At 37.3% G+C, this 25,493-nt stretch overlaps 1 protein-coding gene across 2 annotated transcripts; it reads right to left on the bottom strand.

Moving 5' to 3' along the window:
* Positions 1-501: 501 nt before the first annotated feature.
* LOC113391655 (organic cation transporter protein-like) lies at positions 502-22,717 on the bottom strand. 2 transcript variants are annotated; one of them, XM_064220022.1, is made up of 11 exons: positions 22,308-22,717; positions 8,188-8,380; positions 7,446-7,575; positions 6,264-6,392; positions 5,047-5,239; positions 4,560-4,665; positions 3,421-3,671; positions 3,129-3,208; positions 2,752-2,927; positions 2,234-2,406; positions 502-828 (listed from the first exon to the last, which is right to left on the bottom strand). In XM_064220022.1, the coding sequence occupies exons 1-11, from the start codon at positions 22,673-22,675 to the stop codon at positions 663-665; spliced, it is 1,965 nt and encodes a 654-aa protein (XP_064076092.1). In that variant the 5' UTR covers positions 22,676-22,717; the 3' UTR covers positions 502-662. The 2 variants fall into 2 exon arrangements, with proteins under 2 accessions (XP_064076092.1, XP_026483475.2); XM_026627690.2 differs by having other exon boundaries at positions 502-825.
* Positions 22,718-25,493: the final 2,776 nt, after the last annotated feature.

The following is a 25,493-nucleotide window of genomic DNA, read 5'->3' as shown; positions in this document are numbered from 1 at the left end:
ATAAAAAATGCTTTTATGAGGCTGTTTACAAAATGAAAATCATTCGATAATACATTCATTCACTAATCATCATTCAACCAAGTAGAAGAGCGTACATTCAACGACATCTTTCAAAACATTCAAGAAGATTTTATGTATTAAAGAAATTTGAACTTACATAAAATTCAAATACAAACATAATCAAGATTATCATTGTATCTTTTGTATATCGTGATGGCGGCGGCGGTCAAGGTTCACAAACCATAGGTTTACATACTCACAGCTCTGCTGTATTGTGCGCTAAGAACAGTTCTATATGTTAACTTCCCACTGCTGGGCTAAGGCCTCCTCTCCCTTTGAGGAAAAGGTTTGGAGCATATTTATTACACTTAATTTGAACTTCCCAAGTTCCGATAGCAACTTCGCCGACATTCAAAACGCCTTCATTTCGATATCGACCGACGACCTCGCGACGATTCAAGGTCGAAGTCTACACGCACAGGACATCAGCACAGACACAGACACAGCTCCTGAGACGAACTAGAGCTAACTAAATAAATAAATACGATTTAACCGAACAATTTCAAGAGATCGAATTAGCAAAAGTTTACAAAAAATAAATTACTACAATTAGCCAATGGTGCACGGGTGTGCTGGTGTACGGGTGTACGGAGTGCGGCGCCTCAGACGGCGTCGGCGGCGCCGCGCCTGGAGCGCGCGGAGAGGCGCGCGGAGAGGCGCACGGAGGCGCGCACGGAGGCGCGCGAGGCGCCGGCCGGCAGCGCGCGCGCGAACGGCTGCTCGGCCGCGCCCGGCGGGGCCGCCTCGCTGCGCGCTTGCTTCTTGCTGCTGGAAGGGAGTCAGGTCTTAGCTCATCTCGAACGTGCATGGGGATGAGCTCTTGAACGAACGCAGAACCCGCCCAGAGGTGAGAGCAGTGCTCGGCATGTGAGGCCTAATTCGCGCCTTGTATAGTTTTAGGCGATGGGCCGACATGAAATACTGTCTCGCCTTGTTGAGCACGCCGAGCTTGTTTTGATGCCAGTTTGACTTTACATTCCGACTGACCGCGGAACTGAACGAGGCTCGAAACATCGACGCCAACTATTCCGGTACTGGCTGTGGTGGCTATCGGAATATTCTCAAATCGAGGAGATGCTACAAATGGTGATTTTTCTGGGAAGCCCATAGAAAGGAAATCAAGCTTCGAAAAAAGCACTTTGTGCCACACGCAATCGAAGGCCTTCGCTATGTCCGAACTGGCTCCCAATGTCTTGCTCCGCTTATCTATGTTTCAGGTAAACAAGAAGATCATCGACTGAGCGACCGCGACGGAAACCGTGCTGGCGGTCGCTAATCAGCTGGTGCTCCTCTAGAAACTGCAGGAGCTGGCAGTTTATAACGAATTCAAGGTAATGGCCTTGGAGAATAAGAAGGTGATGGCTATAGACCTATAATTGGTCTGAGCGGTTGGCTTTTTAGGGATCGAATGCACCAAAGCAGTCTTCCAGTAATTTGGGATGATACCTAATGCATAACGCTCCTGGGTTAATATAACCGAATTCTAAAAAACCATCATGTTTTGGGCGGAAGGGGGATCAGGCATCTGGACCTCTCACATACCGGACGAAACGCGGTAGCATAGCTACCAGTTCACGCCGATTTTTGTAGTGGTCCTTCCCCGAGCGCACCGGCCCATTTGGTTGCAACCCAAAGGCATGCAACGTGGCACTACCACTATAATAGGGACCACCCATTCACCAGATATTCTTCCATCAAGCAGCAAAATACTAAGTTTTTCGTTTTCCGGTTTGAAGGATGAGTGAGCCAGTGTAACTACAGGGACGAGGGACATTATTAATCTTAGCTCCCGAGGTTGGTAGCGCATTGGTGTGATGTAAGGAACAGTTATTATTTCCTACAGCTCCGATGTCTATGGCAGTGACTACTTACTCAGGTGGCTCATACGTAACAAAGGTGCACTGTCTAAGGTCTAGACTACTTAGATTGTCACTGAAACTGAACTGGAAGCACACTTCCAATATCCAAACTCTAGGTTACCGACTAATTTTCCACATAAAACCACCATTACTTTTTATTGGCCTGTTCCGGGGATTATACCCAGGACCTCGAAACCGACAGTTTTCTCCAAGAAGTCAATTACTTTTATATACAAAGTATAAATTCCAACTTCATATCTAAGACAAAGAGTATAAAATCACTTGCAAGAACTTTAGTTAAAATGTTATCATACCGTGGGAAGCAGGGCATGTCCCAGAACCGCTGGTCCTTGCCGAAGTTCTCTCCATCAGCCAGGGTCTGCGGCATCTCTGTGTCCATAGTCTCGGGCAGCAACAGGCACAGGACTCCCCCGACTATACCCAGAACTCCGAGAATCAGGAGTGGTAGCTCTTGGGATATATTAGCCTGGAAATAGGTTTTACGTTATGTTATGGTGTCATTTTGATCTACAAGTTACGAAGCAAACAATTGCATGAGTTCTGTGCCTAATAAATATCACTTTACTTCTTGGTAGGTACCATCCGCTCATCAGCTGCTCATTCTATTACCGAACAGCAATACTTAGTGTCATTGTGGGTCGCTTTGAAGAATGAGTGAGCCAGTATATTTACCGATTTGACAGAGCTCGGCCAGATTCGGTGGGTCACGTCACTGTAGCATGCGAACATGACTCCCGTCGAAGGGACAGAGTGGGGACCGTTAATTTTTTAAAGGGTATGGGTCCTGGACATAGCAGCGGGTGTGGCTCACCAGGTAGACGACGAAGGGCGCGAGGATGGAGGCGACGTAGCCCATGATGTGTATGAGCGCCACGCCCTGCGCGCGCACCACCGTCGGCAGCAGCTCGGCCGCGTACTGCAGCCCGATGTTGTACGAGATGTTCACGGCGAAGCGGCCCAGGATCGCCAGCGACGCCGACGGGCCGCCTGCGGGGCATTCGATTCTCGTTTAAGAACACTTTGATCACACCTTCAGAGTATGGGAACGGTTCTCGGTGCCGTCGTATGTTTCTCACTCAAGACTCAAATGATTATTGGATTTTAAAGTATAGTTTTCTTTCTCTTACGTCTCATACTGATCAAATATCTTATAATAGCTAGGAAAATCTAACACAAGAAGTGACTCACCAACTGGAACAGCTGTAGCTAGGAGACTGAAGATGCCGCTGATGACCATGGACCCGCAGGCGAGCCATCTCCTACCCCATCTGAAAACGTTTTAATATATAAGTATACAGTGATATCTGCGTTGGCTTCGTTGAGAAGTCACCGATTCATCATTATTATCATTTCGTAATGATTTTCATGATATGTTGACCTTTCTTAAGGTTCCTTTTTCGATTAGAAGAAAACCCTAAAAATTCCCCACAAAAGAAATAGAAAAAAAATTTACGGTAGGTAAAAGTAGTCAAGAACTCACCTATCCAAAACGACTGTCAAAAAGGTATCAGCGGGGAATTCCGTTGCCGTGGCTATCGTGAAGGTCAGGAAGATGTCCAAACCCAACGACCCCACATTCCTGACGTGTCCGTCGAAGACCAGAGAGATCGCCATCCAGATGACGATGAGCAGTAGCGCATTCCGCCTCAAACGAGGAGTTCTGAATATGTCCAGAACTGAATACGTTTTGGATTCAGCTTCGGATTCCTTGATCGCTTTGTGGGAAGCTTCCTATAAGTTAAAAGTGAGCATTAAAATAGGCGAATATTGTCCCAGAAATTGACAATTGTATTGGAAGAAACAGCTTCCAAAGTTATGTAATTTATATTATACTAGTTGCTTCGTACAGTTTCACTCGTTAAACGTGGCAGCTCCTCTACGTTCGCGTGACGTCAGCCTAGTCTTTCTTAGTAAATGCTATTTGACCCAAAAAGTTTGTAAACAGTACTGACAGATTGTGAGATGAGCGCGATCAAACATAAAATTGAGTTTCATAATAAATTATAAAAAGCCCATTTCAATGGCAGGAGGAGTAAAAACAAATAAACAACTTTGACCTTGAATTGTCATGACATTAGTCGCGATCGAAATAATGGCGTTTTGATGACGGCGAAGTTATTAAGCTTTGGAACTATTATACTTAAATTAAAGTGCATTATTATTGATAATTATCGAAGTGAAATAGTGTTGTTTTATATATAAAAATATGTTTTTATATAATATGTAGACGGACGGACAAATGGGTCACCTGATGGTAAGTGGTCACTACCACCCATAGACATTAAAAAGAAATATTATCCATTCCATACAACACACCAATGAGCAACCAACCTTGGAAACTAAGAAGTTCCCAATAAATCGGAACACAATAACACTAAATATTACTGTGTAGTTGAGTGGGTGGTACTCAGGCGAGCTTGCACAAAGCCCTACCATCAAGTGCAATATATTAATCAAGAACTGTTTGTAGTATACAATGTAACAGACCTATTAGTCAATGGCATGGAATATGTAAAACTGGTTCAGGTCAGGTTTGTTTATCTTTGGTCGTCCTGCCGTTGGAATGGGCTATGGGAATACATACGTGTAGTCGTTTACAAAAATCAATATTTAACTCACGGTAAATTCGCTGAGAACTTTGTCTGGGATTTTCGTCTTGTTGATTCTTTCGAATTTCTTCATGATCACCAACGCCTTGTCGATCTTTCCTTGGGAGAGGAGCCATCTGGTGAAACATAACAGTTCCTGTTTTTATACGATAAAATGATTTTCAAACCAAGATAAGATTTTTAGGTGCTTAATTTGTGTTTGTAATTCATCTCTCGCTCCGTAAAGGAAAACATTGTGAAAAAAAAATCGATACTCTGCCACATGTGTAACCACCAACTCGCATTGGAATTATCCCCGAGCCTTGACCTCAAAAGGGAGAGAAGGCCATAAACCCAGTAGTGGATTACAGGCTGTTACTGTTATTTAAAGAAGCGAAGCAAAATCTTTGAGTGATACGAAGTCAATTCGTGCTTCCTTGGCCAAAGTATTTACTTCTACAATAAGTAGTGCTCTAGGTCCTCTGGATACCTACTTCAAATAAAGAAAAAATCCTCACCTCGCACTCTCCGGTACCAGCCACGGGGTCGCCGCAGCGATTATGAAGGGGGCACTGATGCCCAAAGCGTATCGCCTCCAGTCGTCAGCCCAGAGAGCGATCCACGGTAACAAACTCGCCCCCAGGGTGAAGAATATGGCAATAGACATATTCGCTACGAACGTACGCCATTTCGGTCCGACGTATTCCAATACTGTTGAAATGTTATTTAGTATTACTTATGGAATAAAGCTAAGTAAAGCCTGGAGAGCCGAGCTGGCCCAGTGGTTAGAACGCGTGCATCTTAACCGATGATTGCGAGTCCATACATATTATAATTCACCTCGTGCTCGCCGGTTAAGGAAAACATCGAAAGGAAGCTGCTTCAAATAACTAAAATATAATTATCATTGTACATAATAATGGTTAAAAAAATATATATATATATCCCGCTGAGTTTCTTTCGCTGGTTCTTCTCAGGTCCGAGGTGCTGAATTCCGAACCGGTGGTAGATTTTTGACAATCAATAAGCAAGTGTAAACACTTCTATATTGAATAAAGATTTTTGACTTTGACTTTGACTTGCATGTGTCTAATTTCAATGAAATGATACTACCATTGCCATATTGGAGCTGAGTAGTGGAAAAAACCTCAAGTCTTTTCTCCAAGACTCCAAGTCTCCAAGGAGGTTTTTGTCCAACACTGGAACGTACATAACTCACAAGAGTTAAGTTCAGATTTAGCTTTGACGTTGACTATTTGCTAATAATATTGACAAGAGCGGTCACAACGAGGTCTTACTCCGCAAGGTACCGAGTTAATTAAGCTTAGCTACTAAGCGCAAACAGTCAATCTCGAGATCTTAAACTGTGATTCAACTTACAATCAACGTATAATATTTAGTATAATCATTCCATTGGGTTTCATGATTAGATCTTATAAAGTTTTTATAATTTAAGTGAAATTAATTTTGGTAGATGTTGTAAGCAGGATGTTACGGTTGCAATCTTTAGACAGTGTACAATCGCGAGATAGATTATACTCTAACGGTATTTACAATTTAAAGGAGACACATCGAACTCCGTCTGCAGATTTATGCTAATACAGTGTAACTATATAATACTCAAATGTTTTGATGATGGTGGTGTGGAAGATACTTGTACGGGTGTTTAAAAAAAAACTCCTGACAATCGTTACTTAGCAAATACTCGTAAACATATAGATGCCCGTGAACTTACCAAGAATGTACATCATGGTGAAGCAGTTATCAAACGCGAGCCCCACCAGGAACCGGCAGAGCGCAAAGGACCAGAAAGTGTTACAGAATGCTGTCGCTATTCCTGCCGCGAACCCCACCAGATTTGTACCTTCAAACATATAACTCATATTTTAACTTTGCCTCAATGCCAAAAGAACTTTTGTAATACCCTGCAAAGAATCTTTATACTCATTGGAAGAAACGCCTGGATTTAGGCTGGGGTTCCATCCCAGGACCAATTGTATTGTACCAACAATAATTGTGACTAATAGCATTATAAATATGTTTATTTGAAAAGAGCAACTATGCAAGCTAATGCTTGCAAATACAACTTCGCGCTTTGTATTCGATTAAGACCTGACTCGGATTGATTTGAACACCATGTATAATCTCGAATGGTTAACAATTGGTGTGTCGCACGAATGCCTCGCATATTGTGCACAAAAAGGACTGGCTTTATATTTAATGGGAAAATTGAACTTGTTACTTCAGTTGATAGATTTGTAGCAGCACATCTGTTTGTCGTTACGACGCTAGCCTCTAGATAGCCGCTCCAAGCGTATACAACATCTGCACGCCATCATTACGTCGTAAATAACTCCATAGGCTACTCCAAGCGCATACTGCATTTATGCACAAAAAACTGCGTATTTGAAACATTAGAGACTCTGGAAGGGGTCGTTTTTGCTACCGAAACTTTTGTATATATACCCGAAACATTTATCTAAATAAACACTCATTTTCATTCATTCATCCATTGCATTCCACAATACTGCTCTCTGCAAATCAGTCGTTTTATTGTACTGCCACGCACCTCCTAAGTTGCGCACAAAACCTTTAAAGATTGAATAAGGTTAGTAGTATTTTTGACGTAAAATGTAAAGAGGGTGTCAGAAAGGGTTTAAAAAAATGTCTGGACAAACATTCGTGTGCTGAACGTCATTATAAAATTAATTATTTTAATGATGACTATGTTTGTTGTACCCTTTAGACTGTTTTAAATCACACATATTTCCCCGACTTTCTGCAGGTCTGAGGTATTTATTTCCGAATCTATGGTATGTGTTTGATATTGAATAACTAATCGATCGAGTCGATGTAAGTCGATCTATTTAATAAAAAGAGAGTTAAACGTATCTAATAAAAATGAAAATGTAATTACCAACTAAAGCAGGTATTCTGCCGTATTTATCAGCTATCCAGCCGAAGATCAGACCTCCGACGATGGCCCCACAGAAGAATATAGCTTGGGCTGTGGCGGGTAGGTTGTCCTTGTCACACACCCAATCAAGCTACGGATATAATTATAATAATTGGTTAATTAATTCTATTCATTAGAAGCAGTTTGAAGTTTGAAAATTGGAAGTGTCCTTTGCCTCGGAAAGCTTGTAAAGCTGTCGATTTTGTACTTTAAGTCGTTTTGTACTTTAAGTCGTTTTGATCATGTCGGATTTGTCATCACATCGAATTATGAGAGCTGGAGCGCATGTATATTTTATATAGTCTCCATTGAAAATGGCGACTGTGGTGATGACTACTTATGGACTTGAGTTGGAGTCACTTTTGTTCCATAAGAACCATATCACACAAATAGTAGCAGCCTGTAAATTTCCCACAGCTGGACTAAGACCTCCTCCCCCTTTGAGGAGATGGTTTTGGAGCATATTCCACACTGTCCCAATGTTCAGGTGCCCTCCTTCACCCGCGAGCACGAGATGAATTATAAACACAAATTAAGCACATGAAAATTCAGTGGTTCCTGCCTGGGTTTGAACCCGAAATCATCGGATAAGATGCACGCGTTCTACCCACTGGGCCATCTTGGTTCATAAGAACCACATCACACAAAAAATTGCAATTACTGCGATTATGACAAATTAAAGATTGTTGTAAATAATTTTTACCTGTGAGGCAATAGTTTCATAAGGCACATCGCTCCTGTTGTACTCCCAGCCGTGTGTGCAGGGTATGATCGGCCATTCATCATCAGGGGTAGTTCGACCTTGGGCCAGAGCGGCGGTCCAATCCGCGGAGAACATGTGACAACGGTCATGAGCGAAGGGTCCATCTATTTTGGGAGGGATGGCGAGGGATCGTCTGAAAAGAAACATTGAGATTAAAATTTATTAAACACTAGCTGAACCTACGGCTTTACCTGCGCGAAATTAGAAAACACAATCTTCCGACCCTTGTTTTTCCCCCTTAGGAATGGACTTAACACCCTGTGAGGAACCTATCTGCCAAATTTCAAGTTATAGTTTCCGAGATTTCGTTTGTTTAATCAGTGAGTGATATTTTATCTCTCGGTGTTGCGTGAGACAGATTGGAATAAGGCTTTTTGTCAAGTTTTTTTTTTTTAATTAGTGAATTTTACGATGGCTTAAAAACAATAAGACTATATACGATTAATTTAATCATGAATTTAGATAAGTAGATAGATAAAAACTTCATCGTACTTAATTATGTAACAAGTATTACGGAAAATAGTTTTATTATAATTTTTTTTATTGTTAAATTTGTTTCACCATAGACATTATCTGTGGCTTAGTTGTATCTGATCTGCAAATTGTAGAATTTTTATTTATGGAATAATAATAAATGTCTGTCTACAACTTGTAGATTCCAGACGGACATTCGGATTGTGTCCTTGTTGTTATTTATCTTCTTGGGATTCTGGATTCCTTGGAAGTCTGTATGGTATTCAACCAGTCTATCTAGTACCGGATCTCTACTATGGATTGACATTTAGGCTGTAATCCTTAGTAGTCGCCATCTGTGTCCTCTTTACCAGTGTTCCCAACGCGTTTTCGCCGTCGTCGGTATAAATTACTTATATTTTCGTGTGACGCGAAAAATTCATATATTTAGGAAATACACCCCATAGGGTTAAATTGCGAATTAAAATTGTATGAATTGTCGTCATTTTTGAAGAAAGAAATACAGATATTTGTGTTTTGACTTATAAGTAAAGAAGTAAGTTTCTTAAAAATAATAAATAGATAAGTACAGAAATTTAAATGAAATTTCGTTTGCAAAGATATTAACAAACGTTCAACTCGATATAATTCTACGTGTAACACGCACAAAGCCTATATTTTATAGGTTTTTTTTTATATTCTAAGGTTTTTCCTGAAGATGATAAAAAGTTTTTTTGTTAACGAAGCGCCCGAGCGCGACTCTTTTTGCTCTGAATCGTGATCATAGAAACGAATCTATGATAAAGTTTTTGTTAATGTTTAAATCGAATTTTGTAATTTTCAAGTGGGATGTTAAATAGGTTTAATAGGTTTTTAATAGGTTTACATTCAATTTAACTCTGTACCTTGACGATCCAAAAGTGCTTTTATGGGCCTACTTGAATGAAAAATATTTTGATTTGATTTGATGCTTTATTAAACCTCTGCTTACTTCATAGATCTTCAGAATGTTCTCTTGTAAAGCATTCAAAGCCTTAAGGCATAATGTATTTAAATATGTTTATTTTTATTTATATTTTCTTTTTTAACAGATAAGCGAGATGGCAATTGGGTCATCTTATGGTAAGTGGTCATCCCTTCCAATAGACATTCTCAGTTAGAAATATTAACCATTCCCTACATTACACCAACCACCAATCTTGGGAACTGCGACGTTATGTCCGCGCGATTTGCGATGCTATGTTATGTTATTGGCGATAGATTACAAACTTTTGGAATTTCAGTCTCTGTTTCTGAATATTTTGAATTGTCACGACTCAATAAATATCTTTGAGTAAAATCGTTATTTCGGGACGAGTAGTTTGTTTTATATGGTTAAAATACAACGATATTGCCTCATTAGTCCAAACCCCAGTTCAGGCCAATATAAACTTATTTTCTACCGAAAAATTCCAACTAACAACTGGAAGTTTGGAAGAAGTATGTACACTCCCTTGCCCCTGAAATCAGGTAAAGAAACTGCACTATAAAATGCCCTGGGTTTCTCTTGAGACTGGCCGCCGTAGCCTAAATCGGTCAGGATGATATCATCATGGCTATCACGATAAAATGCGTCACAATGGTGCTTTTATTAAGCTTATTTGGGCGCCTTTTGTATAGTTTATATATATATATATACAACTTCTGTAGTCAAGTTCATGTTATTACCGAGGAAGGGCATTGCTTCACAATAGCGAAACTACGGACCTTGATTTTTTAATCATTTTCTGTTCAGCCGAACTGATTGTTTTGTTATTATTGATATAATAACCGTCTTTATTGCCATTACGTATGACCTTAACGTTCTTCCTGAGTTGTATTCGTTATAATAAGTACAGTTATATATTTGTTAATATATAACATATACCTAACAACAGATATTGAACTCGTATATTATGCAATTATGATGAGCAGGGCCCGCCTTAACCATGTAGGCGCTCTCTGCTGGACGTGTATTCAGCGTTCTTTTATATTCAACTGACAAACATCAACCAAACATCATAAAAAAATACCTCGCTAACCATTTGCAGCATGATCGAGGGGTATGTAGGATGGGAGGTAGCAGACTCCAGACCTTGAACACCCCAAACATTCCCCAAATTAAACTAACCTAACGCTGACACGTTTGATGAGAGATATATATGGACACGAAATAAATTTTCAGGATACACGTGATAGCATTCCTAGTTTTGAAAATATAAAACTAGCTGTTACCCGCATCTTCGCTCGCGGTTTAGGGGTTGGTCTTAAGAAATTCGGCATACAAAGATTATATATTGTTTCATTCCGTGAAAGAGTTACAGACAGACAGACAGCGTGGTAATGCTTGTTGACTTACAGGCTGGAGACATGACATACTTATATAATTGTATTTAACTAATAGATGTTGAAAAAGAGTAACTACTGAGTTTCTTGCCGGTTCTTCTCGGTAGAATCTACATTCCGAACCGGTGTTAGCTTTACTTTAAATAGTCTGTTAGATGACGATTCAAATGTGCTTGTAAAAGCCTACTTGAATAAAGTATATTTTGATTTTGTTTTTTTTTTAAATATTTTGACAGACAGAGTTACTTTCACATTTTAGTGTAAATAAATGTTCCATTATTAGTCTCCATGTAACTTTTTAACCGTTACTAAATAGTCTACACGTTAAGCTCACATTTCATCAAATAGTACAAAATTTAAAAAAAACAACTGACTCTAAGCTACCACACCAAGACTGGAAATTGGTTGTCATACGAATAAATTAATTAATAAAATTCGTGCCCATAAAACAATCTCTATTTCACACCCTTAGGGTCTGACCGTTGATGAATATTGTTTATGTATTCGTATTATTTATATTTTTTTTATCGATATCGATTCTATAACAAGGTTTCAATTGATAGTCTGGCCTAGATCTCAGTCCTAGTTTTTTTTCATAGATTATTTGTCATCTGACCTTTCTCTAATAACTCCGACCTAGCCTTAAAGGCTGGGATGACATCTCGAGACTTGATTACGGTGTAATTAACAATAGTTTTTTTCTTTTTTTAATATTTTATTATAATTATAGAAAATAATTATTATGGTTTATTATGAGTAATATTCTTATTTACTTTCTAGGAATGAAATAAGGCAGATGTTATCATATTTACTTGGTGGTAGAGCTTTGTGCAAGCCCGTCTGGGTAGGTACCACCCACTCATCAGATATACTACCGCCAAACCGCAGTACTCAGAATTGTTGTGTTCTAGTTTGAAGGGTGAGTGAGCCAGTGTAACTACAGGCACAAGGGACGTAACATCTAAGTTTCCACGGTCGGTGGCGCATTGGTGATGTAAGGATTGATTAGTATTTCCATTGTCTATGGGCGGTGGTGACCACTTACCGTCAGGTGGCCCATTTGCTCGTCCGCCTATCGATATTATACAAAAATAATAGTATAACATATGTATATGTAGCCAGTCGAAGCTGCAGATAAAGTTGGACACAACTTAAATGTACACGTAGCTTCGGCAATATACATAAAACTGATACTGTACGCCTTTAAAATCATCAATATTTATTTATTTTGTTTCTTATGTGAAGATGATCTTTATGCAAACGTAATAATTTGTTATGTCACATAACCAAATACATTCGTTAAATTGATTGTATCAAATATAAATTGTTTCGTACTTAGTTCGTGTAGTATGTACATAAGTTGGACTGAAAATTACTTAAATTACTCTGTGATAAACGGAAGCCTATCCCAGAGGAGCTCCTGATCTCCTAAAGATCTAGGAGGTCCACCTCGAACACCTCCTAAAATAGGTCAGCAATCTATGGGACCAAATTCTATTGAATTTCTTATTGATTGTCAAAATTCTACCTACGGATCACCACCGGTCAACCAGTGAAAGAAACTCAGCAGGTTTCTTTTTTCTCTAAATACTTAAGATAAAAAAAAAGTAAGTATGCTGTAGCGATTTATAGGTGAGTTTAAAAAATACTCTATTAATAAATACAGATTAATAGCAACATTCATGGTGGTCGGTCGAACGGTATCAATGTCTATACATTGATTTGATAAAAGTGAAAGATTTGACTTTGACAGCCAACCTAACAGCCAAACAATATTTAAACATTTTAGTTGTCGCTCGCGGCTTTGATCGTTTTAGGGATACGTCGTCAAGTGTTAGGCTTAAAAAAATCATATGTCTCTGGAGTTGAAGTTTGTTTCATAGCAAATATAATCAAATTCGGTTAACGCACAATAACAATTTTTTACTCTTTACTTTTTACGAGAAATAATGGCTTATTTTCGAAGCGATTTTAAGCAATACAGCATTAATCCTTATCCAATTAAAACCTTCAATAAATTGTAAATTTATTATAGATAAATATGGCCATTAACAGCATGTAATTGAATATTTTCGAAGATATTACAGATTTAAAACGCAGGGACATAGCGGCTTTTATTGTGTAATCTAGTTTTTTCAAAAATTATAGCTCCTCATTTATTTATTGGTGAATAAAATATATACATTTCGCTAGACTTTTTATTACAATGAACCAATTAAAATCTCAATCTCAGCACGAATACAATGACCTCTAGTGGACTGACCTTAACTTTCAAGTTCAAATTGTCAACGTAACTGTTACGTAAACAATGAGGCAACGTTTTACAATTGATATCACGGTATAGTTGTCTATGAAGAAGTCACTAAACCAATATACATAAAACTTATATCAGAAGATCTATGTTGGAAGAAAGCAATTACTGAGTTTCATGCTGGTTCTTCTCAGTAAAAACTTCATTCCGAACCGGTGGTAGCTTCGCTTTGTAAAATGACGATTCAAATATGCTTGTAAAAGCCTGAATAAAGTATACTTATATTGTTTTTGATTTGGATCGCTTTGCTAACTTGCGTTCATAAGAATTTTACAAATATTTGTGTTCGATGTCCGTAAATACGTACTAAAAATATGAAGGTTTAACAACTTTAAATTTAAACCAGTATGAGGAGCTTGAATATTTAAATTAAAAGCTTGTTTAATAAATTTAAAGGTATGTAGCTAAACTCATTCTAAGCTGTTGGGTTTCGATGAACTTTTTTATGTGTGGTTCAGGTTGGACCCCGTAGGTGGCGCCGCGATCAGGAAGTAAATCAAATTCTTATTTTACCGGGTGAAGTAGGGACGGACAGCTAGAAGCTGTATAATATTCAAACCTTGCAAAAATGTCCGATAGCAAACCGGATATCCGTAATAACGAAGGTTATTTGTAAATTATATTCTTATGCACGTATCTTAATTGTTATAATTGCAACACTTTAAAACGTTTAGAATTATTTCCGATGGCAACAGATTAAAACGCTACGTTAACGCTGTATCATGATAATATTTAATTTATTTGATTTCGACCGACTTAAAGAAGGAAGGTATATTGCTCCTATATTTTTATATATTTTGGTATAAGTTTTAGTTTAGTTTAGTAGTTTTTTTAATTTAATATGTAGGTATACGGACCAATTTCCCCTTTGGTGATATATACCTATACACCAACGCCCGAAGACAAAGGCGCTGTTATAAATATAATTCATTCCTGTTCTGTTATAGGAACTAAGATGTTATGCCCCCTGTGCCTGTTACACTGGCTCACTCTCCCTTCAAACTGGAACACAACAATAAGTATTGCTGCTCGGCGGTAAAATACGTGATGACTATGTGGTATCTACCCAAACGGGCAACAAGCTGCCACTAAATAGGCACTCGTGTTAAACGTGGCCATTTCATACCCGTGTGTCGGTATAATGTTTTATAATCTACTTTTTTAATAACTTTTACAATTATATCCGATGGAAATAGATTTACCTACATCGAATAAAACCTCGGTTTAAACAGTACATGAATAAATCATCATTCTCCTGCCCTTATCCCAACTCTACTCGGGGTCGGCGCAGCATGTCTTCTTCCATACTTCTCTGTCGGACGCCATCTCACAAGTAACATTCTTTCTAACCATATCGTCTTTCACACAATCCATCCATCGTTTCTTGGGTCGTCCCCTACCTCTATATCCATCCACATCCATTTTCAAAACCTTTCTCACAACATGGTCCTCATTCCTCCGCATAACATGCCCATACCAAGACAGCCGGTTTTCGGATAGCTTCTCGGTACATGAATAAATATATTTACTTAATTAATTTCTCACATATTTATACATAGAATTAAATCTTCTCGTGACATAAACGATCACGAAGTTAGCTTTCAACGTATCTAGTCTATACAAGTTTATATTAATATTACTCTGTATGTCTGTTTTTCTGTCAGTACTTGTCTATTTAATAAAGTTGATGCTAATCCAGGTCGATTAAGTCAAACCGGATTCTTTATTAATCGCCTAGGCGTTTTCAATGGACAATGAAATTTGCGGTGTCAACAACAGATTTATACCTATTGAAATTGAAAGAATTTTAATTTAAAAATGTATGATTATTAGAATTGACCAACCAATAGACATGACCAACCGCGGGCGATATATAGTTATTTACCTACGTAGCCGAGATGACCCAGTTGTAAGAGCTTCTCGAAGCGCAGGTCCAAACCGAGCAAATACTACTAAAATTTAATGAACTTATAATTCTAGTAGTCAAAGCCTATCGGATGAATCTACCACCTTGGAACTGCGTGGTGGAACAAGCTTCAAACCCTTCGCCGTGGGACCTTTACCCTGTTACTTAGTTATGAGTCCTCATTTGAAGTAATTACCTTCAACTGAAATGTCATTATTAATAATCGTAATTATAAAAACTATGAAATCAGTTTATTTGTATGAATTATTTATGGTACAAGACTGATTCATCTTTGGAGGCTGCATGAAGATCTAAGTGTATTGGTTGGTATATTTATAATCTTAAAAAAATACACAAAGCTATTCCTCCCACGCTTAAAAGTTCAAGTAACCATTCCTTACGCTAACATCAAAACATAGACATACATACATTTCAAGTTTCAGGTGCCTGGACTTGGTAGTTAAAGTTTCTATTTTATTTTATAATAATAATAAGTACTTCAATAATACTCTGAGGACACTTTATAACATATAATATATAATTTGACAACCATCAATGAATTTGATTGTTCATAATTTGTGTTTATATTCTCTGGATTGAAAGAAAATATATTTTAAAATCCATACACAAGTCCATTACAAAATCATTCCGTTTATTTTTCAAGACTTATATATATAATATATAACTATATGAAAAGACTAGCTGTTGCCCGTGGCTTTGGGTTGGTTGTCATGTGTTAGGCAAAAAAAGTAGCCTATGTCTTTCCTTGGAGTTCAAGTTTGCTTCATACAGACAGACAGAGTTACTTTCACATTTATAATTTTAGTATAGAAGTATATACAGTATAGATGAAATTATAAACACAATAAAATCCCGTGTAAATATAGTTTTTAATTAAACCGTAAATAAAGAAACAGATAAAAGAGAAACAGACGTGAAAAGTTTAAGTGTCGCCTGATGGCAGCACATAACAGCCGAGACGGCCCAGTGGTTAGAACGCGTGCATCTTAACCGATGATTTCGGATTCAAACCCAGGCAGGCGCCACTGAATTTTCACGTGCTTAATTTGTGTTTATAATTCATCTCGTGCTCGGCGGTGAAGGAAGACATCGCGAGGAAACCTGCATGTGTCTAATTTCAACGAAATTCTGCCACATGTGTATTCCACCAACCCGCATTGGAGCAGCGTGGTGGAATATGCTCCATACCTTCTTCTCTAAGGGAGAGGAGGCCTTAGCCCAGCATTGGGAAATTTACAGGCTGTTAATGTTATGTTATGTATGTTCTGATGGCCTAACGATTTCTACCAGTCACTCTACTGAGAGCCGCGTAAAAGGACTTCGTTTCCAAAAAGAACGTAGCTCATAGGAAAATTTACGCAACAAGCTCATCCTTATGCTTGATATTAATCACGTCATACGATTTAATATTGTATAATATGATTATACAACAGTTATCCATGCATACATCTTAGCAGGTCAAGATTCGACCCGACAAAAAGCCGGATCTCTCCAAACAATAGAGCCTGATACTCAACACTAGAACATGATTCTATATACTCGTAATTCGATTGTTCGTTAAATGATTTGAAGAATATTTGCGGTTAGTAACGATTAAATGACGTCAGAGATCTTCAAGGAATGACATGGGGTTTTGTTACCTTGTAATTTTATGCTGCGTCTATATAAGAGGAAAAATAGGACATTTGATTTGTAAATGTTTAAACATATTTCGTTACTCCGTAAGATTACTCTAGAAAATTTCTTATTTATTTCAATTTTATCGTTTTGAATATATTGATGCCGGGGCCTGTATTATTGTTATTTTCTTCTATATTAAGTAAACTTATATATTTAGTTTTATTTCTATGTAAGGCTTAAGCTGAAATTGATGGAAGAGTTCTATAATTTTTCGAAATTGTCTAAGCAATGTTTTGTAGTTGGTGACTTTGAAAATAACTGAAAATAAGCCCATAGTTTCAGTGGGGAGGTACCGTTAATAATACGGTTCATTATAGTGGTCAAAGTAATTCTAACACAAGTAGGCAAAGGCCTAAGTCCGATTTAATTCGATTAAAAACGGGATTGACATCGGAAAAATTGAAGTAGCATATTTCCTTCATTTTGGCTTTCGTTCGTATCCTGTGTCTCATGCGCCATCTTAAATTTAAGGGTGATTTTTTTGTTTATAGCGTAGCTTACATTTATTTCCAATTTTACAAAGTTTTCGTGCATTAAATTACCGACAATTTTGTTTCTCATCACATTTTAGGAGCTTATCACCAAACTGCTCCAATGCTGCGTGGTGACACCGACAAACGCCGGTTTAAACACAAATGAAATGAATTAAGCACATGGAGATTGAGTGACAGGTACCTGACTTTCTTGCCACTGGTTAACATACAGGCGTTCAAACAACTGGACCTTCGCTGCTCAAAAACAAAAAAAAAGGGTCAATGGAACGCCATATTATTTTTGGAAGAATATTCATTCCGTAGTAGATTTGAACAACATACAATACCATAAACTATACTTTTTCTCGATCGTTTGTTGCTCGTAAAACTAAAATGAAGGTCGCGTATAAATCTAACAAACATCTCAGTACTTCAAGTACTATATACAATTCATTGGGTGTTTTACGATTAAGGATAATATTTGTATTGAATATGAATTCTATGTTTTTAACCGATCGAGTAACGTAGATCTCTATTCCGAAGGCTATGAAACAAACAATGGAATATGAATTCAATATTACTGACTTATATAATTAACCAGTAATTAACAAAAACTCATCTATATTTATAATAGTACCAGCAAGTTTTTACAAATTTTATTAATCAATGAGACAGTAATGGCAGACAGATTAAGGATCACAATCACAATTATTTAAAAAACTAAAAAACAGAGAACAAAATTGTTCATAACGTTTGTATAGGTTATTCTTATTCAATAATTTTGCTATGGCCGTCTCGGCAACGATCGGTGAGTTCGTGATCGTATCACAACCCATCCCGTGAAGCCTTACAACGATAAATAAACCAATATTACATTACATACATACATTACATTAGCAGCCTGTAAATTTCCCACTGCTGGGCTAAGGCCTCCTCTCCCTTTCAGGGGAGGGTTTGGAGCATATTCCACCACGCTGCTCCAGTGCGGGTTGGTGGAATGCACATGTGGCAGAATTTCGTTGAAATTAGACACATGCAGATTTCCTCACGATGTTTTCCTTCACCGCCGAGCACGAGATGAATTACAAACACAAATTAAGCACATGAAAATTCAGTGGTGCTTGCCTGGGTTTGAACCCGAAATCATCGGTTAAGATGCACGCGTTCTGGGCCATCTCGGCACTAATAAACCAAAGATGTTATAAATAAATAAAAGAAAGTCTTCAAATTTTCGGACAACGCTTGAATCTTTAGGAACTTTTGAATTATATGTATTTTTTAAAATATTTTTACAATATTCAAAATCATTAAATTAAAAAAATAATATGTTCGTCATTGCAAAGTTATGTCGATCGGAAAAATTTACATCCGTCAAAAAAATCAAGCTATCTTTTACGGGGCATAACAAATTATATAATTATTAACTCATCATAATTTGTAATTGTTTATGATAATACGTAAGTAAATAAAAATTTAAATGTATTCAACAGCATACAATCACAAGGTTTATTTATTCAATAAAAAATACATAAATTACATAAATAGTTTAAAAAACTTCCGCGTTTTTTTATCTAGCTGTGAACTGATATAGATAACGTAACAACAATTTTATTATATCGAACAAGTATAGATTACCCAGCCGCGTCTGTCTGTGTGTCTGTAAACTCGATATAGGTCTTGTACCCACCAATCAGATATTCTACTGCCTAACTTATTTAATTTTTTAACTTTGCCGTTTCATAGATTCAAGTCATTTGTAAAAAATACATTGGTAAAGAAGGCATATTATTCGATACAAGATTATATTGATGATAAAAAAGCGTGGAGTTAATGCTTGTTGACCTCCAGGCAGGAGACGTAACATACATATATAATTGTATTTAACTAACATGTCTGTATTTTTAGATGTTTAAAAAGAGTAACTACTCAGTTTCTTGCCGGTTCTTCTCGGTAGTATCTACATTCCGAACCGATGGTAGCTTTACTTTGAATAGTTTGTTAAATGACGATTCAAAAGTGCTTGTAAAAGCCTACTTGAATAAAGTATATTTTGATTTTGATTTTTAACAACAAAACTTAGTATTTTTGTGTGTATAATCTTCAAACCTTCTCCTCAAAAGGTGGCCTTAGCCCAGCAGTGGGTTATATGTTACGTTACTTTAAATAAATATTCGAATATTATTTTTATGATACAATAATCAATGGGACGTTGTTATAGATAATCAACATTGTAAAGATTCCTTCAACGGTTAAGTATCTCAAGATCAAATGTATTTTGTAATCACATACATATACTTAATCGGTAAGGTATGTTTGTCTATTACAAATTCATACAAATCTACGGTTGTAGATACATTATATGTATTTTTATGCTTTAAATGTAACTATGTCTGTCTGTTGCGGTCACGGTCAAACCTTTGACTTGACTTGAATTTGATGAAGTTTGTCACGAAGCAACTCGAACTCCAAGGAACGACGTTGGTTTTTTTATACCTAACATCTAACGACGAATTCTAAAACGCGATCGCAGCCGCAGGCGACAATTAGTCTAGCATATAGCTAAATGATAAAATAGTATGAAATAAATAATACGATTGTTTTAAATAACCTATTTAAATATAATTGTCAAAAAAGACTAACCACTCAGTTTCTTGTTGGTCGAATCCACTTCCCGATCGGTGCTAGCTTGACATTTAACTGAACACTATAGCATGACTATTACGAGTCTACTTCAATTTGATTAACGATTGTTTTATATACTTTATGACATAAAATTAAATTCTAATGCTAATATATAATATAAACCTTCTGTACGTATATAAGTGAAGTCGTCCTAAACAGTTTTACCGATATCGATGTAATTTTTGGGCGTATTTGGGGAATCTGAGGGGTTATATTGGGCGTGTAGTTGGCACTGCGATCGGGTAGAGTTTTTTTTTTAAATTCAGATGGACAAAATCTGGTCGGGCAACTAGTATAGAATAAATATATCGTACTTTTCGTATGCGTCATTACCTTGACGTACACATTCTAACTTTATTGTGCAAATGCATTGTCTGTGTCCCAAACGTTATGCCGAACCCTGACGATTCAGCGGTTAGAGCAAGAGAATTAATTGAGACCATTGTGCGGTCGAACCCGAGTAATTTATTCAACTTCGGAAGGAACATTAGTTAGAAGTATCTACATTCCGTACTGGTGTCACGTAGCTTTACGTTTGTTAAAATTCTGTAAAATGACGGTTCAATGTTGGAAGAGCCTAAGTGAATAAAGTATATATTGATTTATTTTGATGATGCTGATGAATGAAAATAATAAATAACAAATAACAGTACACTGTATTGTTGTGTTCCGGTTAGAAGGGTGAGTGAGCCAGTGTTATCACAGGCACAAGGGACATAACATCTTAGTTTCCAAGATTGGTGGCGCATAGGTGATGTAAGGATTAGTTAATATTTCTTACAGCGCCTTTGTCTATGGGCGGGGGTGACCACTTACCATCAGTTGGCCTATATGCTCGTCCGCCAACCAATGCCATAAAAAAAAAAATCAAGACGATGAAATCTGATTTATTGTGACACAGGATCTTCGAAAGCTTCGAGAAATACACCCCTTTTGTATGATAGGCAGATGATGTTAAGTGATCACCATCACCCATTGGCGCTGTAGGAAATAATAACGATTCCTTACATCACGCCAATTCGCCACCAACCTTGGAACCCTTGTTCCTGATACGCTGACTCAATCAAACCGGAACACAACGATATTAAGTACCTAGTAATTGCCCTGCCACCATCGTATTAGAAATGGATACGACTATACCCCAAAATATTGAGAAACCTGGGCTTTCCAATATTTCTATCTCCTTCTTTCGCTGACCTTCTCCCAAACTATTCGGGGTTGACACAGGGTGTCTTTTCCTTCCCTGGTGTTCTTATCCCTTCTCACACACTCCACCATCTCTCAGGTCATCCTCTCCTCCATTTCCGCTCATGCGTATTACGCGTTTTAAATGATTTACTTTGTATAACTTGATACACAACATTCCATTTTTTAAGAATTATCTACTATAGTTGTTAGACGGATTTACAAATACGATTCAAGGTTTTAGTGTAAACGATTTGAAGCGGTTACTGTCGGACTCAAATTAGCGTTTCGATAAATTGCTGTCTACTCAACATATGCGTCATTAGTGCATCGTAATTACTCGTATTTAATTTTTTGCATGAATGGCCTTTTGTGTTCAACCTTACTAGCCATAATAAGTCCTTCACGAGATGTACTAACTTTCAGCTCGTTGTTTATTTTTAATGGACTTATATTAGTGGAATTATATATTTAAGAAATATTAACCATTCCTTAAATCGCCCATACGCCGCTTGGATCTAAGATGTTATCCCTTGTGCCTTAATTTGCATTTCATATTAAATAATGTCTACCTAGTGATCAAGTTTTTAGCGTAAAATGCGGTTGTTTGTGTAGTTTTTAGTGCCATATATTACTTTTTCTGAAAACAACAATTATTTCGTTCCTGTATAAAGTAGTACCTACAAATTGATAGATTTATATTAGGTATATTACAATGGCAAGCTAAGTAAAGCAAACAAACTTTAAATTACATTCACCATGTGATTTGTTAAAAACTCTTCTGTGTACGCTCCAAATAGCTTCTGACTAATGTATCTTTATTGATATTACAACACTACCCCACGATAACATTTCGCCTTCATTCAAAACGCCATATTTTAGAATCCATATTGAATACCGCAGATTATTAACTCGTCCAATGGCATATCAAGTCAAGGTCAAATTTGTTTATTTATTTTACTATGGTCAAGCTGGATGCACTCACCTCTCTTCCACCGTTAAATTGGCGAGCTCTGGAATCCAGCACCAATGCTGTTCCGGTACGATGGTCATGAAGATTTGCGAGAAATAAACGAATGAAACGAAGAAAGCGAACGGTATCATCATTAGGAACAATATCTTCTGATATATTCCGAATTCACCAACGTATGGTAACAAATCATCAAAGTCCGTGACTTTCTTCCTGTTGTCTTCGTTGTCTGGGCTCCTTGCAGCGGCGCTATCTGTACTGTCATTGGTGAAGCCTTTGTTGACGAAACTGCCTGATAGGTCGATATTTGAAAGATTATTATCTATGGACCCCGATTGGCGGGAGTCCTCTTCGCAGCATGAAGTTCGCTCTTGTGGCGCCATCTTGTATGCTCTACAATCTGTGCTCTATTGTAAGTTGGACTTGATATCTGTAACAAAGATAACTTAGTTAAAATATGTTTCGTTGTAATTATTTTTACATGACTACAATTAATTTTCTTTTAAGACATAAATACTAGGTAAGTCCAGATTAATTAGGACATTATGCTGCCGGTAAACATTATACGAATATTCTTGGTGATCGGTTCAACCGTATGGAAGGTGTCGCCTACAGTACCATTAGTACCATTTAAAGGCAAGTTACAACAAATAGATGGTATTAAAATTTAGTCGCGGTAATCATCTCAAGCGGTCTGTGGTCATGACCTCTCATAAGAAATATTTCTTGTCTTGCGAACCAACCTTTGAATCTAAGATTACACTGGCTCACTCACCCGAAACACAACACCACTTAGCATCGCCATTTGGTAGAAGAATATCTGATGAATCAGATAATCCACTCGGGCAAGCTTGTCAGGGAAGGTACAGACTTATCCAGACAAGCTTGCACAAAGCCCTAAATGTACAATAATTGTATCCAATCGTAACCTTAATGTACAAACATATACATAGAGCTGCTAGTTGATTCAGTGGCTATGTTAATATATTACAGATTTTGGATTGACGGCATTGTAAATCTGTTTAGTTGAAAAGAGCAACTATGCGAGTTTCTTGCCATTTCTTCTCGCTGGAGGCTGCTGTCCGAAACGGTGGTAGTATGTGAACATCGACGATTCAAAAACGCTTCATTGTGAAGTTTACTTGAATAAAATTGATTTGATTTGAATTCCTTGGCCCCAGGTCTGGCCAATAATGTTCGTTTTTTCTTGCCAATATTTTTAAGAGCTCGGAGTTGCACATGTTGTAATACGGATGAGTGCAATTGAGAGTGCAATGTTTGCACAGACTTTTGTGTTCTGTAATCTCTCTTTAACGTATAATAACATGAGAGCCTCATTCGAATTAATTTTACTAGAACAATTTAAATACAGAGTTTATAACTAATTAATGTACGAAAACATTAACGTATCTCTTCCTGTATTAAGTTTTAATGCAAAATTATACTTCCGCATTATTGATATATGAAGTTTATCATTATTTAATGTGGCAACATTATTTTTTTTGTACATTATCTGTGGTTAACCTTGAAAATTAATAAATATTTTAAATTGTATTATAGCAATACATTTTGTGCTCGTATAAATTATTAAATATTATTACTTGTAGAGAAATTACGTTTTATTTTTTAAGTTTATGTAATTGTATTTTGCAATAGTTAAATATTAATTAATTTTTTGTTATAATTATGATATAGTATAAAAAAGAACGCAGTACTTGATATGTTCGTGTTGCCATAAGAAAAAATAAATAATAGCTGTTAATTAATTGATAAGTACTTTTATGAGCGACATTGCTTATATATATGCAAAACTATACGATTTAAACAGCAATAAAACAAATTATACACTTCAAATAAAGACCACTTTAATACCAAATAAATTTATGTAGTTTATGCCGGCTCCACACGATCGTCCAACTCTCCAACATTCCAACATGACTCCAATCTTTTCGAACGAACGAAACAGCCGCTATGAACGTTGCAGTGATTGGTGCTACTGCTCCATACACTGATGTGTAGAGGGTTTATTCGTGTAACTCCTCAGATCTCAGTAGGATCCACCGCCATCGTCAGACATTCCCGAACAATTATCTACAACTAAATCTCTCGATATTGTGTAGGACTGTAGAACTACATTTGAAATAAAATGGCGAAGTCAAAGAACCGTACAAACCGTCAAAATCGCAAAGCTCACAAGCACAAATTTCAGGCATGAAAACCTCGGTATGGACCCTAAAGTCTTGAGGAAGAGGTTTTTCAAAAAGGGTAACCTGAAACGCGCCAATCAACTGGCTCGTGCTGCAAACAATAAAGCTGCAAGAGAAGCTAAGCCTAAGAAATTAACATCTAGTTATAAGTCAATTCGAAATGTTCGGTCGTATGGTACCGGCAGTATATGTATTAATCATGTAAACATATGTTAGATTTAAAAACTGTGTCATTAGAAATAAAACAAAAACTACAGCTGTAACAATTAAAGTCAAAAGACTTAAATGGAGATGGGTAGGAGCCATAAATGGAGCAAAACAGTGACGCGGTGGTACCCCAGACATAGCAAAAGGATGAGAGGTACCTAGACCGCAGAAAAGGTGGGATGACGACATCAGACAAGTGGAAGGAGGCATGTGGAACAGAGTGGCTCAAGAAAGGGATGAATGGAAGAGGTCGGAGGAGGCCTTTGCCGACTGGCAAACAGATCTACAGATGATAACCAAGAAACAGATATTGGTTGAATTTTTTATTTAGTTAATTTTTTAAGTTCAAATTTACTCTAACCTATTAAGAGATCTGAATATAAGGCTGTAGCAGCACATCTGTTTGTCGTTACGACGCTAGCCTCTAGATAGCCGCTCCAAGCGTATACAACATCTGCACGCCATCATTACGTCGTAAATAACTCCACAGGCTACTCCAAGCGCATACCACATTTATGCACAAAAAACTGCGTATTTGAAACAGATTAGAGACTCTGGAAGGGGTCGTTTTTGGTACCGAAACTTTTGTATATATACCCGAAACATTTATCTAAATAAACACTCATTTTCATTCATTCATTCATTGCATTCCACAATACTGGTCTCTGCAAATCAGTCGTTTTATTATAATGCCACACTTCCTTTAAAAGGCTAATAAAAAAAAACATCTGTTCAAAGTTAAGCACTTGAAAACTGATTTGTGATTGCATTGTACGATTTCTATGTA

The sequence above is a fragment of the Vanessa tameamea genome, chromosome 30, assembly GCF_037043105.1.
Source record: "Vanessa tameamea isolate UH-Manoa-2023 chromosome 30, ilVanTame1 primary haplotype, whole genome shotgun sequence".
NCBI lineage: Eukaryota > Metazoa > Arthropoda > Insecta > Lepidoptera > Nymphalidae > Vanessa > Vanessa tameamea.
Note: the sequence above shows the minus strand (reverse complement) of the source record. Positions and strands in the feature narration are given on the sequence as shown.